The following is a 15,390-nucleotide window of genomic DNA, read 5'->3' on the forward strand; positions in this document are numbered from 1 at the left end:
GTAGCATTTTTAAAGCTAATGCTAACTGTTCTCCCCTTAAAAATAGGAAGTCATGGGGTGGGGGGAATAAAGTAAAAAAATTAAACAACTTCTTGCGTCGCCTGTATTCTTACATGGCTGTATGACCTGCCTTGAGTTGGAGTTATTTGAAACCTCAGAGCACGCCAGTGGGAATCACCATTCTCAAAGACACTCAATTCTCGCTTAAGAAGTCACTTCCACCCTGGCCCACAGGGTCTCCGCCTTAAAAAGGAGGAGGCGCCCTGCTCCCCAAAGCGAAAGCGACCAGCGCCTGGCTCAGGCCCTTGCAGTCTGTCTCAGGCCCTTGCAGTCTGTCTCTTGTCTCTGGTTTGTCCAATCAGGCAGCTCCTGCTGCTCCTACCTTGCCACGCCCACCGAGTTCATGCTGGGATATTTCACACGCAGCCACCAGTTCCCTGGAGTGAGGGAAGAGCTGGCTAAATACATTCATAATCCTGGGTAAGGAGATAGCCCCATATCTATATGGACACGCTGTTCACAACTTTGCACAGTTTAAAAATGCCACCCGGCCTATCTTCTGGTGCCAGAGAGGGTGGGTCTGAAAGATAAGAGCACGGAGGCTGAGGCCACAGACGACACTTCAGGTGTCTCTGGCAATTTTCTTGCACTGACCTTGGCCAGCCAGCTCATGATCTCAGGATGCACGGGAAAATGATCTTTGTATTACTCTTGGCAGGTGAGTGGAATTTTTTTCAGTCCGATGCTGATATAGGGGATATAGGATTATAGATCAAAAGATTAACTGTCCCCTTCGTCCTAGTGTACTTAGGGGCACAAATGAAGGAGTGGTATCACGGATCCCAGTCTGGTGGGGGGACTGGGATTGGGATTTGTCTGGTAAGGCAGATGAAATGGCCCCAGGGGCCCAGGAACTGTGGCTAGATTATGATTTCCCATCTCAGCAATTCTCAGCCCAGTTAGCAAGAAAAGAACTTTATTAACTACTATGAGCTACTATGAGAAACATTTCTGTGTGAAGGCCTGGGCTGCTTTATTGCTGTTTTCATGAGATTAACGTCTAAATTGAGGAATCATTCATGAAGGTGATGGTGGATATATGGCCCCCAGTTTTCAAAGAGTTTTCCGAAAAATTGTAATTTCCTCTTTCTCTTGCCAAAAGTCAGTCCAAGCTGCAAGCATGAGCTCTGAATCCATGAGGGAGTTGTTTCTCACTTTGTGGTCTATTACTGAGGGATGAGGCAGGAAAACAAACAAACAAACAAACAAACAAAACCAATTCTTATTGGCTTAGGTGTTATGTGGTTTGGAAGAACTCAAAATCAATTCATTAAAATAAAGATATAACACATGCGTATTATGAAGTGGTATCCAGTTAACATTATTTCTGGCCTTTTCCTGAGAGCGTTATGGTTCACATCTTCTCAGAGGCAGTGTTTATGTGTCAGAAATTCTAGGGCCCAGCACAGAGATAAGGAGCAGGCAATTACTCGAAATGTGTTGAGCCCCTCAGATGTGACTCTAACTCAAGCTAGAGCACGTTTCAAGGATTTCCTGGCCGTTCTGTATGAGATGGGGAAGGGAATGGAGCATTTTCTAAGATACACGAAGGGGTGAAAGAGGGTGAGGGTTCAAGCACAGACATCAAAGACAGACAGAACGAGGTTCAAATCTGGCTCCACATCGGAAAGCCTGGGGACCATGAAAGCAAGTGCCTTACTGGCTCTTTGCCTCAGTGTCTCCGTCTGTGGAAGGCAGTGTTGCTACCTGCCTGCCAGGAATCGCGTAAGGATGAAACAAAGCAATGGCTGTAATGTCCTCACTCTGGGGCCTGGCACACAGGAAAATCATAAATAAGTATTTAGCTGTGATAATGATGATAAACGAGGAAACGAACCTGGGTATGGGATGGCGATTTCTGAGAAGGGAGGGAAAATGGGAAAGTTACAGGAAAACAGATGACGAAGAAGACACTAGAAGACTAAGGGGCTCTCTCTCATCTTTTGTAAGTGGCCAAGGATGAAAACATTCAGTTGGGAGAAGGGAAAACACCTGGAAGGAATGTGGCGTAATATTTAAACATATCTAAATATGTGTAGAGCTCTGACACTGAAGGGACAAGGGGTGTTCTTATGTGGCTCCAGAGGGCAAGGTGTGGCGAGTCAATGGAATGAGACCCATTAGCCACTGGGAGCAGGGAGGGGCACAGGATTTGGAAAGAATTCCTGGAGAGGAAATCAGTTCCTGCTACAAGTGCTCAAGTAGCTAGCGGCCCACGACCTTTAAGGAGACTTCATGAGGTCAGCAAGGCCAGGTGACCAACACCAAAAGCAGTCAGCACATTTTTGCGTCTCCTGGATGCCATGAAAGGAACGCTCTGGATGGGACTCCTTTGTAGACAAAGAAAGACAAGATGTGGGAAAGAAAAGAAAAAAGACCAGAAAGAGAAGAAAGATGTGGGAAAAGATTTTCCCCCCTTACCCACCAGTTGAAGTGGAGAACCTGAAAAGTGTGAGTGAGGCAAGTTCAACATCCTTGATTCTGGAAAGGAAAAGAAAGACAGAGAGAGCATTTGCTTTCTCTCGTAATCCTAAAGCTAAAGCCAATATTTCTAAAAGTGTTTCGGGTGTCATCCTCCAAATAGAGAGTGCGTTTTTTCGAAATGATCTGGGTCCCAATCCCTGAGGTCAGTCACTCAGTTGTGCACTTGGTGTCAGGTGCCCAACAGCAAGGCCACACAGTGAGACAGAGCAGCTGCCCAGGGGATTGATGGTTCAGGGCGGGCGGGGCAGCCTCTGGGAGGGAACCCAGGCACTCGACAGAACAGTAAATGATTAAGGTAAGAAGAGACAGTGGGCAGTTCCCATCGTGGTGCAGCGGAAACAAATCCAACTAGGAACCATGGGGTTGTGGGTTCGATGCCTGGCCTCACTGAGTGGGTTAAGGATCTGGCATTGCCCTGAGCTGTGGTGTAGGTCGCAGATGTGGCTCAGATCCTGAGTTGCTGTGGCTGTGGTGTAGGCCCGCGGCCATAGCTCCGATTGCTCCCCTAGCCTGGGAACCTCCATATGCCGTGAGTGCAGCCCTAAAAAGAAAAAAAAAAAAAAAATAGAAGAAGAGAGAGTGAACAATAGCACAAAGCGAATTAAACCAGGGAAGATGATGAACATAGTGCAGAAGGCTGACACAAAGAAGGGAGGCAGGAAATTTTTCACCTTTTTGAGAGTTGAATAATGAGATGAGGGCAACCTTGCAAAATTTGGCAAGAGGGAGAGGGGAGAGGAAGGGAGAAAGTTCTGAGCCAGAAGAGGTCGTGTGGTTAAGGAACAGCCAAAGCTTTGACTTGAAAACGGGATTCTGATGCGAAGACGCCCTTAGAGCGAGCTCTGGGAATACAGACCACAATGACCCTCTTTGCTTTGTGCCTGCAGGCACACCAGTTTGAAGAGCACATGCTCAGAATAAGCAAAGAAATTAGGTGTCTCCTTTCCCTTCAGTGATCAAGAAGAGAACCTTCCTATCCATGTCCGTGTTACAGGAATGAGTTGAGCTTGGTTTCAGGGACCACAGCACCCTAAACTTCTTAACAGTCAAATCTGCATTGTCACGGGTGCATGCCTCACACTGCTAGACAGCTAGAAGGCACCTAGTAGCTGCAGAAATGGAAATGACCAGAATTTTGCTGCAATGACTTTAACTATGGAGCATCAGGTTTCTCCAGCCTATCAAATAAAACACAGACCAGCTGGCGTCTAAAATCCCTTTCATCTCTCGGCTGCATGGAATTGCTGCCTCATGTACGAGCTCTAGTTCAGTGATGCCGCAAAGGTCAGCCTGAGATGCTCTGTAGGCTAGTTTCCTATCCTATCAATCTTTAGCTTGATGTGAAATTAGGTCTTTAGAAAGAAATGAACACTCCCCTAGGACCTCCTAGAGAAGGATTTCTAAGACAGCAAGGAGGGACAGTATCTCAAAATTGACTTACACAGATTTCATTTTTTTTTTCTTCATCTTTTTGGCTTTTATAGGGCCACTCCCATGGCACATGGAGGTTCCCAGGCTAGGGGTCTAATTGAAGCTGCAGCCACCAGCCACCACAGCCACAGCAACACGGGATTCGAGCCGCATCTGCGACCTACACCACAGCTCAGGGCAATGCCAGATCCTTAACCCACTCAGCGAAGCCAGGGATCAAACCCGCAACCTCATGGTTCCTAATCAGATTTGTTTCCACTGCGCCATGACGGGAACTCCGACTTACACAGATTTCTAATCAGGAAGTTGAATTTAGCATTCTTGGGATCAATTTCCGTTTACTTCAGCCTCTAGAGGATGACTAAAAATAATCTATAAACCTATTGGGGACGCATTTTTGAAATAATTTCCCCAAATGTCTTTATAGTTTATATTTCTACACAAGCTGTCACCACCACTGAAACACCAGTCACTGGAGAACAAGGCTCTGCAACACCAGGGAATGTATCAAGTAAGTTACCAACAAAAAGAGATGGGTAATAGCTTTTCAGCCATTATTAAAATATGCGTATATCTAGTAAGGACCCAAATGTGTGATTTTTCTGTGAACTAAATTGAAACTAAAGCAAAAAGGAGTTCCCTTTGTGGCTCAGTGGTTAATGAACCCATCTAGCATCCATGAGGACTCAGGTGCGATCCCTGGCCTCGCTCAGTGGGTTAAGGATCAGGCGTTGTGGTGAGCTGTGGGGTAGGTCACAGACATGGCTCGGATCTTGCATTGCTGTGGCTGTGGCACAGGCCGGCGGCTATAGCTCCCATTGGACCCCCAGCCTGGGAACCTCCATATGCTGTGGGTACAGCCCTAAAAAGACCAAAAGTCTAAAAACCAAAACAAAAGCTAAAGCAAAAATACTGAAAGGAAACATCCCAGGATTATCCCTGAAGTTGGACTTGGGGATGATTTTTTTTTTTTTTTTTTTTTTTGCTTGCTAATACTTTCTAAATTCTCTGTAAAAAGAATGATAAACTATAATTAGGACAAGTTTTAAATTTTTTTAAATTAAAGTGAGCACCTGCTATCTCTGCTTTCTAAGATGTCTCTATCGTTAAGCAATAGCTGTTAGGTCGGTCCATGTTGCTGCCAATGGCATTATTTCCTTCCTCTTTATGGCTGAGAAATACTTGTGTGTGTGTGTGTGTGTGTGTGTGTGTGTACCATGTCTTCTTTATCTATTCATCTGTTAATGGACACTTAGGTTGCTCCCATATCTTGGCAAGTGTAAATAATGCTGCTCTGAACACTGGGGTTCTTGTCGCTTTGGAATTAGCATTTTTATTTTCTTTGCATATGCACCCAGGAGTGGAATTGCTGGCTCATGTACGAGCTCTAGCTTTAGTTTTGGAGGAACCCCCATACCACTTTCCATAGCAGCCACATCGGTTTACATTCCCACCAACGGTGTCGAATGGTTCCCTTTTCTCCACATCCTCGCCAACACTGTTATTTGCAGATTTTTGGAGGATAACGGTGCTGACCGATTTGAGGTGCTATCTCGTTTTGTGGTTTCGATTTGCATTTCTCTGATGATCAGCGATACTGAGCATCTCCATACGTGCCTATTGGTCGTGTGCATATCTTCTTTGGAAGAGGCCCATTTTCTGTTTTTTATAGGGCTTGATTCTGTTATGATGCCATAACATCCCCATGCCCCCAGCCACCACCCTCTAGTAACTGAGAGAACTGCAACAGTGGAAGCAGATAGACCTTTAGGACGCTTTACTCACTGAGACACTTCTACCACATCTCGGGAGTCAGGCAGTGTTCTGGCCCAGGACTGTCACAGAAGAGTCCATGACTCCAAAATGTTGCAAGTCCCAAATCACGCATTCTTCTCTCAGTCCCCAGGCAGCATACCACCCCCCAGTGCAAAGTGTAGGAGGAGCGTTCCGGTCTCATCTTGTCCAGAACCCCGTCTTGCTAGTGTGTTTTCGATCAGGCTCTTCTTTCCTCACGCCATGGTCTTGGCACCCTTGCTGAAAATCAATTCCTGTAGATACACATGGGCTTTTTTCTAGCCTCACCGTTCGAGTCCACTGATCCTTAGCGCAGCATCGCCCTACTTGGACTTCCAGGGCTGCCTGTGTAGTCCGTTTTGAAATTGTGAAATCGAAGTCATTCATCTTTGTGTCCTTTTTCAAGATGATTTGGCTCTTTGAGGTCCCGAGCGAGTCCATGTGAATTTTGACCTAAAGTTCTCTGTTTGTGTGAACACTTTCATAAATGTGTATGTATGCATACATACAGATTGAAGTCATTTAACAGTCACTAACTCTATACAATAGGCAATCACTCTCCCCACTTTATCAATAAGGAAACAAAGCTACGGAGAGCTGAAGGCAGCACCCAAGGTCTCAGCTGTAGTTCGTGAACAAATTGACAGGCAGTCTGGCTCTAGAGTCTTTGCATTTAGTCGATGCCTGATGTCGCCTCCCTTGTCATACACACCGATGTTCTGAGCTTGGCCCTCCCTTACTCTTGCAACACTGTCCCTCAGCACCCTCTTGGTTTTGCCGATGCAAAAGCCTGTAGTGAAGGCTGGCGGTCCGTCTTCTCCTTTTGGTGCAGTTAATGAACCCTCCTTTTGTGGCTATGATGCTACCCTTTTTATCTGGGCTAAATAACCTTTTTCTCTCGGTCGGGCTCTCCTTTTTTATTTCATTTTTTTTTAACAGCCACAGCTGCCGCATGTGGAGGTTCCCAGGCCAGGGGTCGAATCAGAGCTGCCGCTGGGGCCTATGCCACAGCCACGGCAGTGTGGGATCCAAGCCACATCTGCGACCTGAGCCCTAGCCTGGGGCACTACTGGATCCTTAACCTGCTGAGCAAGGCCAGAGAGCTCACCACATCCTCACAGAGACAGTGTCAGGTCCTTAACCCACCAAGCTGCAGGGGGAACTCCCCAGGACTCTCCTTTTGATACTGCCACTTATTGCTCAGTCATGATGCTACTTACAAATTAAAATCAAAGAAAATAAGCCCAAAGCACAGAATGCGAGCATCGTGCTTCTCCTGAAGACAATTGGGAAGATGGATCCAGGCAATGGTACCATGTCTTGTCAGGACAAACACCACAAATTTGCCCCCTGGTGTCCTCCCTGTTCTGTCAGGTACAGATCTCAAAACACCCTGTCAAGAAATTCAACAATGTCACTTGAAAATGAGTGTATGGGGACATGGGCACACGTGATAAGGCTGGTCCCCTTAGATTTATTACCAAATGAAGCATACATCAATCACTTGTGATTGCAAGGCAGATAATCTTCAGATTCCCTCAATGGTTGTTTTTCTTCTTTGATTTATCACAGTTGGAGAAAAGGGTGAAACTTTCTCATGGCTATTGTGATTCTGCCAATTTCTTTTGCTTTTTTTTTTTTTTTTTCTAGGGCTGCACTCGGGGCATATGGAGGTTTCCAGGCTAGGGGTCTAATCGGCTCTGCAGCTGCTGGCCTACACCACAGCCACAGCAATGCGGGATCCGAGCCACACCTGTGACCTACACCACAGCTCAGGGCAATGCTGGATCCTTAACCCACTGAGCAAGGCCAGGGATCAAATTGCAACCTCATGGTTCCTAGTCAGATCTGTTAACCACCGCCCCACGACGGGAACTCCTTCTTTTGCTTTATAGTTCATGTTGCTCTGTTACTGGATATAATAGTTTGACCGGTTCCTATTTATCTAAGAGTCATTGTGTAATGTATCCTTTAGCAACACGAATTTATTCTCCAGATTTTTTTTATTGTCTTTGCCTGTAATTCTACTTTGTTTAATATTAAAGTGGTGATTTCTGCTTTTATTTATTTTTATTTTTCTAATATATTTTTGTACTTTTAAAACAAATATATAATATACATGTGTGTGTGTGTATATATGTATATATACACATACATACAAGTATATATAGTCTTTTTAGGGCTTAATCCATGGCATATGGAGTTTCCCAGGCTAGGAGGCAACTCAGTGTTGTAGCTGCCAGCCAGCACCCAGCCACCGCAACACAGGATGTAAGCTTCATCTGTGATCTACACCACAGCTCACAGCAATACCAGATCCTTACCGCACTGAGCAAGGCCAGGGGTCCAACCCTAGTCCTCATGGATACTAGTCATGATGGGAACTCCTATTTGTTACCACTGAGCCATGATGGGAACTCCTATTTTGTTTTATTTTTATTCCTTGTGATATATCTGTTGGGTTTTTTCCCCCTGTTTTGACTCAATATAAATTTGTCTTTTAATACAGAAATTTAATCCATATGCATTTATAGATTCACAACTAACATTATCTTTTTTGTTGTTTTTATTCCATACTTTATTTTTTATTTCCATTTTATTTTTTAAACATTTTACTACTATATAGTTGACCTAAAAAGTTGTGCTCATTTCAGGAGTACAGAAAGTAAGTCAGTTATACATATACATACATCCATTCCTTAGCAGACTCTTTTCCCATATAGGTTATTACAAGGTATTGAGTATATTTCCCTGTGTTATACAGTAGGTCCTTATAGCCATCTATTTTATATATAGTAGTGTGTATTTATCAACTCCAACCCTCTAATTTATCCCTCCACCCCCCATTTAAACATAAGTTTGGTAAACTTCATTGTGGTTTCAATATCTTTTGAGTTTGTTCCTGTTTTGTAAGTTCTATTGTATCATTTTTATTAGATTTCACATATTAGTGATCTCGTAGGATATTGGTCTTTCTGTCTGACTTACTTCACTTAGTCCATACTTTATTAAATGATATTCTTATTTCTGATCTTTTATATACATGCAGTGGTTTATTTGTCCGTATCCTCTCAGAGATCTACCTGTAATTATCCCATTGGCCAACTTTATGCTTTTGAAAGCATTTGCTCCCAGAACTCCCAAACTGTTTTAACAACACAGCATGCATAAAAACTCCGGCTGCTTTTATAGACTCTATACAAGCTGGGTAAGGATGTTAGAGTGTGAAGCTAACTGGCCATCTAGGTTCCTTGAATGGATGTCAGTTGTGTCATGGGCTATTGATTCCCTCAGCCCCCCTGGAGGACAGGAATTCAGATAGGGTAGGTAGAGCCAGGTATATCAACCATCAGGACCTATTCAAGGATGGATAAGACATAGCGAATATACAATGCAACTCATTGTACATAGAGACAAACACACACACACACATAAAGCAAAATTACACAAAATAATTACCGTTCTTACTATGTGTGAGGACACTTGGATGTACTCTCTTCTATTTTATACAATTTAATTTTTTAGGGCCAGAGACAACTGAGTGAACTCATTTTATGGCCCATTAATGCAGGAATTCATTGTCTTGACTACATGTTGGAATCTTCTGAGGGACTCTAAAAAGTACTGATGACTGAGTTTCATCGTTTAATATGGAAAATTGTGTTATTCTTTCTCAAGCAAATCGGGCTAATACCCAGTTGTTCTACGAATCTGTTCCAACTCAAAGTATGGATGATGTAAGAACCTTTGAAAATGTAAGGAAAACCTTTAAAACTAGAAAAATGAAGTGTATACATGTTTATCTAGTCTTGAGCAATGATTGTTGCTGCTGGCAGCCCATTAGACTCCAATGCCTGGGTACAACAGATGATTCTAATACATAGTCAACAGTGAGGATGCAGATCTAGTTTCTATTGCTCTTCTCCATCACTGTCCAGCCAGCAATGGGGAATTTCAGTGGTCTGAGAACTTTGGGATAAAGTTTTCATTTTTAATTAGAATTTTTCTTATCCAGTCTAGCTTCCTTTAACCCTAAACTTAATATGTATAGGGAGTTTAGCTACAGAAATGCCAGTATCTTAAAATAAAGCTGGCACATCTAAAAAATGTGAAATCTCCTTTTGCTCTGAGGATTTTTGATAAGAAGAAGTAACAGGACTGGAAGATGCTTGGCTAGAAAGGTGAGACTTTGGAGTCACCATTGTGGCTGAGTGGGTTAAGAATCCTACTAGTATCCATGAGGAGGTGGGTTCCATCCCTGGCCTTGCTCAGTGGGCTAAAGGATCCGACATTGCCCCAAGCTACAGTGTAGGTCATAGATGAGGCTCAGATCCTGCGTTGCTGTGGCTGTGGCGTAGGCTAGCAGCTGCAGTTCCCATTCAACTGCTAGCCTGGAAACTTCCATACGCCATAAGTGTGGCCCTAAAAAAAAAAGAAAAAAAGAAAAGAAAAAGGAGATTTCTGTTAACAAATTGTTACTAACCAGAATTATCTGTCCTTCCCCATCTGGAGTTCACAATGCAGGTCACTCAAGCCACTGCATACTAGAGGAATAACCCTCTTACCCCCAGGCTATACCCAAGGTGAAGTATTTGTGCATCTTTTCAGTTAGCCCTGATTTGCTGTAAGTGAAGTCTTGCTTAAGAGTTAGTTGCATAATTTGGTGAAAATTTCAACTTCTCTTAATGAAACACATTTGGTGCTCTCATTCTTTTTTATTTTGCAGATTAGGGTAGACCTTGGCAGGCAGTTTTGCAGTTAAATAGATGGGAATTCAAACTCCAGCTCTGCTGTTTATCAGCTGCATGATTGTAGGCAAGTTGGGCAATGTTTCCTATCCTTGTTTGTCTCCTAATATAACATATAATAATATGTAAAAATATGCTCTTAGATAATTATTTTGAAGAATGTCTAGAATATTAAGTAATACACAATATGTTAACTATGAATCTTATCTCAGACATAAGAATCTCTATGATTTTAGAATAATAAAGTAGCTTAAAGCACATCTGTTCCTTTACTGTCATATTAGAAGTGAGAAACCAGAGTTCCCATTGTGGCAAAGTGTAAACAAATCCAACTAGTAACCATGAGGTTGCAGGTTCGATCCCCAGCCTCCCTTAGCAGGTTAGGGATTCAGCGTTACCATGAGCTGTGGTGTAGGTCACAGATGCGGCTTGGATCCTGCGTTGCTGTGGCTGTGGCATAGGCCGGCAGCTGTAGTGCCAATTCAGCCCCTAGCCTGGGAACCTCCATATGCCAGAAGTTCAGCCCTAAAAAGCAAAAAAAAAAAAAAAAAAAAAAAAAAAAGAAGTGAGAATGAGAAACCGAGGCCCCAGAAAAGTTCAATGACTCATTCAGATCCCTACCAATTAGTGGCCAAGCCAGGACTCAGATTCCAATCTCCTTTCTCACTGGAACAATGGACAGAAATATCCCTTGCTTTCTATCAGTCTATACTGAGGAAAGCACATGGCGGAGATTATGGGCTGCTTTTCTCTCTCGTACTCATGGGGAGCAATGAGGCTGACTAGAAGCTGGGCGGAACAGAGCCGGGTGGTAAAGTTCAGGGTTCCGTGAGGAAAGCCACTGTCCTTCTAGGCCATAGCAGCTTCAGGTCGGACTCAGTAAGAAGCAGTTCTCTACCAGGTTAAGGAAGGCAGAGGTATGTGTGACCAGTTGGTTGCTGGGAATTGTCAAAGCATTGGCATTGGTGGATGAGCAGAAACTGGGTCATTGCATTTGACATCTGGCCCACTAATTGCTCCAGGTCACATGCTGTGTCCTTCTTAACCCCTCCCGAGTGGAGTTCACACAAAGTGTTGAGACCTGTTCGAAACATTCAGCTCCAATGTTAATCCCATTGACCACTTTATCCTTTAGAAAGTTCAATTCTTCTAAAGTGTAAACTGGCTATTTTGGCTTACTAAAACCTTTCCACTAAAGAAGAATGAATGACAACACACGACGTGGATGTCTGACTTTATGATTACAACTTGACCCAGATTGAGTTTGTCAAGCCTTTGGTTCAAGAGCAAATCTGAATATTTCTTTTACAATATGGTTTCATGGCAATAGCCTTCTCCAAACATCTTACAGAATAGGCAAAAGCCCTGTTTGTACATGCATTCTGTACAAAACAATAAGGTCTGGCAGAAAAGACACTGAGTTGGAGGTCAGTGGATGTGAGTTTTGGGGTTTTTTTTCCCCAGTTTTACCACAAATTAGTGGTGCAAAACTTCCACAAATACATTTATCGATCAGTCATCATGGTCATCACAAGGCCAAAAAAACTAGAACACTGAGAAAATTTAGTGTTCTGACTTGGAAACTATTGAAGGCATTTCATACATGGGGTGCATCCTTGTAAGGGTTTGCTTTTGCGAGATAAGACTTTTATCAGCTGCACGGAGGGAGGGAACCAAGCTAAAACCAACAGTTATGTGAGCTGACTTTATCACATCATGACAGCAGCTCAGCTACTGGAATTTTTGGCGCAGAGCAAAACTGCAGGGTATTTGCCCAACGCTGCATTTTAATCCATTCTAGGGACACCCTATGTTAGAAATGTCAACCTTTGGGAGAGTTGTGTGGTTTAGAGGTTAGAACATAGAGCAGAGCACTGGGACACTGAACCTCCATCCCCAGTTGTGTCCCTAGCGTGTCGTCACCCACAAGTCAGCGCACCTTCTCCATACACAGTGTCAGTCAGGCTCCCTCCCACAACACCCACCCAGACATCTCAGGCTGGTAGAGTTTTTGTGAGCAACTGTGCAGTCAGAATAGTCAGGATAAAAGACAAAAGAGGTGAATGTTCTTGAACAATTCCTGTGTTACGCAACTCTGTGATGTGACCACTAATATAATATTCTGGGTGGTATACTCATTCATTCATTCATTCCCACCTTCCCAAATCTAAAATTAAGTGATTTGGAGTTCCCATAATGGCACAGCAGAAATGAATCTGACTAGTATCCATGAGGATGTGGGTTCCATCCCTGGCCTCTCTCAGTGGGTTAAGGGTCTGGTGTAGGTCTCAGACGTGGCTTGGATCCCAAGTTGCCATGGCTGGTGTGTGGGCCAGCACCTGCAGCTCCGATTCGACCCCTCGCCTGAGAACTTACATGTGCCGCAGGTTGGCCCTAAAAAGCAAAAAATAAAATAAAGTAATTCAGCTTAAGTTTGTGTAAAATGAGTGATTCAGTTAAGTGTATGTGTATAATGTGCCCCAATGTTCACCAAATAATATGCTAAAACATCAAAGAAATCTTGCTGACAAGACCTCAACCAGGCAGAGATCTGGGAGGTGGGATATTTTGGGGACGCAGCAGAATTAGGTCTCCGTTCTGTTCCTAACTAGCTGCATTCAATTGAGTTAATAATTTAATGTTCATGATATCAACTTTCCCCTCTGTAAAGTAAAGAAGTTGGGTTAGATGTTCCAAGAAGCTTGGTAAGGTAAAATGTAAACAGTACATTCTGAATTAATTGGGACGGTATTTAAATTGACCTTTACCCAGCTCACGAGGCAGACAGGCTGGTGGAGAGCTGAGTTAGCAACAGAAAGGGAAGGGCTTAGAGCCCAAGAGAAAAGAAAACAGGAGAGAGACCCTGCCTCTAATTCTGTCCCCAAAAGGTTCAGGCAAACCACCTCTGGTGCTTAATGGTTACAGATTTGCTTGGATTCTGCCCACCTCATTGGCCCAACCTTTGATCTCTTCTTGTAAAAAGCCCCGTTTGAAATGGGTTTATTCACAGTAAGTTTGCAACTGTGTGTAACTAAATATATCCCCAGACATCCATTAGGACCCCAGGAACCTGGGAGCGTCAGATAGACCTGTCAACTAACACTAGAGCCTTCCTGGTAGTTGCTGGACATACATTCTGTGGGATTTGGGCTTCCTTACCTCGAACTTTGAAAGTAGCTGAAGCATCTGAGGTTGTATAAAGCGATTCTGCTTTGGTTTCTTCCAAGCGACATTGTACAACCAGGGGCTGGTTTATCCATGTGAGGTAATGGATAAAATTCTTTAAGTTGTTCCCTGTGAATCTGTTTTAGAATAACCAACAAGTTCTATATTTTAAAATTTAATTAAATGCTAGAAAGTATAAAGGCTTAGCTGTGGGATCAGAGCCCATGTTCTTTCGAGCTGACACTAATGGCGAACACTGGACTTTGAGGTATCTCAACCCTTCTCGAACCAGTAATCAAGCGTATAGATTAATACCATTGGAATACTTATAAAGTTACCCAACTATGATGAAGGTCATTTCACAGATCAGCTATGGAAAAATGGTTTTGAAATATTTTTCTTATCAAGTTGTTCTTAGAGCATCTATTTACGTACTCTAGGTAAATATTTATTTACTTACCATGCTGGTGGCTTTAGGTGACCGCAGTAAGAGATTGTCTCAGAGAGAATAAGCCTGGAGAATTAAAGCAGATATTTCTAAGAACATAAGTGGAAGATTTCAACCTCAAATAAATTTGGCCCCCAATCAGTTTTTATAGAACATGGTGTTTACCAGGTGGACTTGAGAAAGTATGTGCAATTTTTGGAAATTGCCTCAATGACTTTCTTCCTCTAACCAACATGTGGCCTTCAATGTTTGATATTCTTGAGTTCTGACTACAATGTAGGGCCATGGAATTTCAGGCTCTGCTTCTTCAGAACAAAATTTCCACTACATGCTCCTTTCTCCTGAAGAATAACTGCTGGAAAAGAAAGAAGTCTATCTCTTTGCTAGAGGTTAAAATAGTTTTGCTAATGTTCAAAACTCATGTTAATGAGCTCTCTTTCCCTAAAGTTACGCAGACTTTGCTTATCCTTTGCAAATATTGCTTTCCCCTTCTCTGACTTTGTTGAAAATTAAGAGCATTAAAATACCAGTTTTAAGAAATGTGAGAGCCTACCCTCCAATTGAGTCTTTACCATATTCTTTATACAGCTTGGTGTCACTTTCTGTTCCTTTAGGCCCTTAACCTTCAGGCCTTCTCTACCAAAGGCAATGCAGACAAGTGATAAGGTCCTTCTCTAAGAGGAGTGTCTGGTTTGCAAAAGGACTGCTTATCTTGGCCACTACTGAACACAAGATGCACTCCTCTTATGAAGAGTTCTGGGCATGTGTTTCCCCCTCACCCCCACATCATCCTTCATCACTTCATTTGACAGTGACCATCTCAAAATGAAAATCTGATTCAAACCCTTTACAGTCTTTCCACTGCCTTAGCGTCCAAATCCCAAGCCATGGCCCACAACACATGACGTGTCACTGCTTCCTCTGCTTCTCACACCATAGGCTGCAGCCACAGCAATACAGTTTCCCCAACTTGCCAAGATGTCTCAAGTTCCAGGGCACTGCTGACACTGCTCTTTCAGTACGTAAATGTCCACATAGTCGGACAGGTGAAATCCTCTTCTTTCAAGATGAGTTCAGAGAACCCCTCCATGAGGTCTTTCCACCTCCTCCCTTTTCAGATAGAATTGACCACTGTCTCCTGTGCCCCCAGTTTCACCATCCCCCCAAATCACTTTATTACACTTAGATTAAATATTTGTCTCTCTTTACTAAGCTGGAATTTCCTTGATGGAAAGACCATAAATTATTAATTCACTGTAT

General features: G+C 43.2%; 1 protein-coding gene across 2 annotated transcripts in view; it reads left to right on the forward strand.

The window, feature by feature from the left end:
* GYPA (glycophorin A (MNS blood group)) overlaps positions 426-15,390 on the forward strand; it is a 29,523-nt gene continuing 14,558 nt past the window's right edge. Inside the window, exons 1-2 of one of the 2 annotated variants that reach the window (XM_003129173.4) lie at positions 432-718; positions 4,403-4,486. In XM_003129173.4, the coding sequence (XP_003129221.1) occupies positions 682-718; positions 4,403-4,486 (121 nt within the window). In that variant the 5' untranslated portion in view covers positions 432-681. Of the gene's footprint in view, positions 719-4,402; positions 4,487-15,390 lie in introns of both variants that reach the window. The other variant, XM_005656526.3, reaches the window with a different exon arrangement.

The sequence above is a fragment of the Sus scrofa genome, chromosome 8, assembly GCF_000003025.6.
Source record: "Sus scrofa isolate TJ Tabasco breed Duroc chromosome 8, Sscrofa11.1, whole genome shotgun sequence".
Classification (NCBI taxonomy): domain Eukaryota; kingdom Metazoa; phylum Chordata; class Mammalia; order Artiodactyla; family Suidae; genus Sus; species Sus scrofa.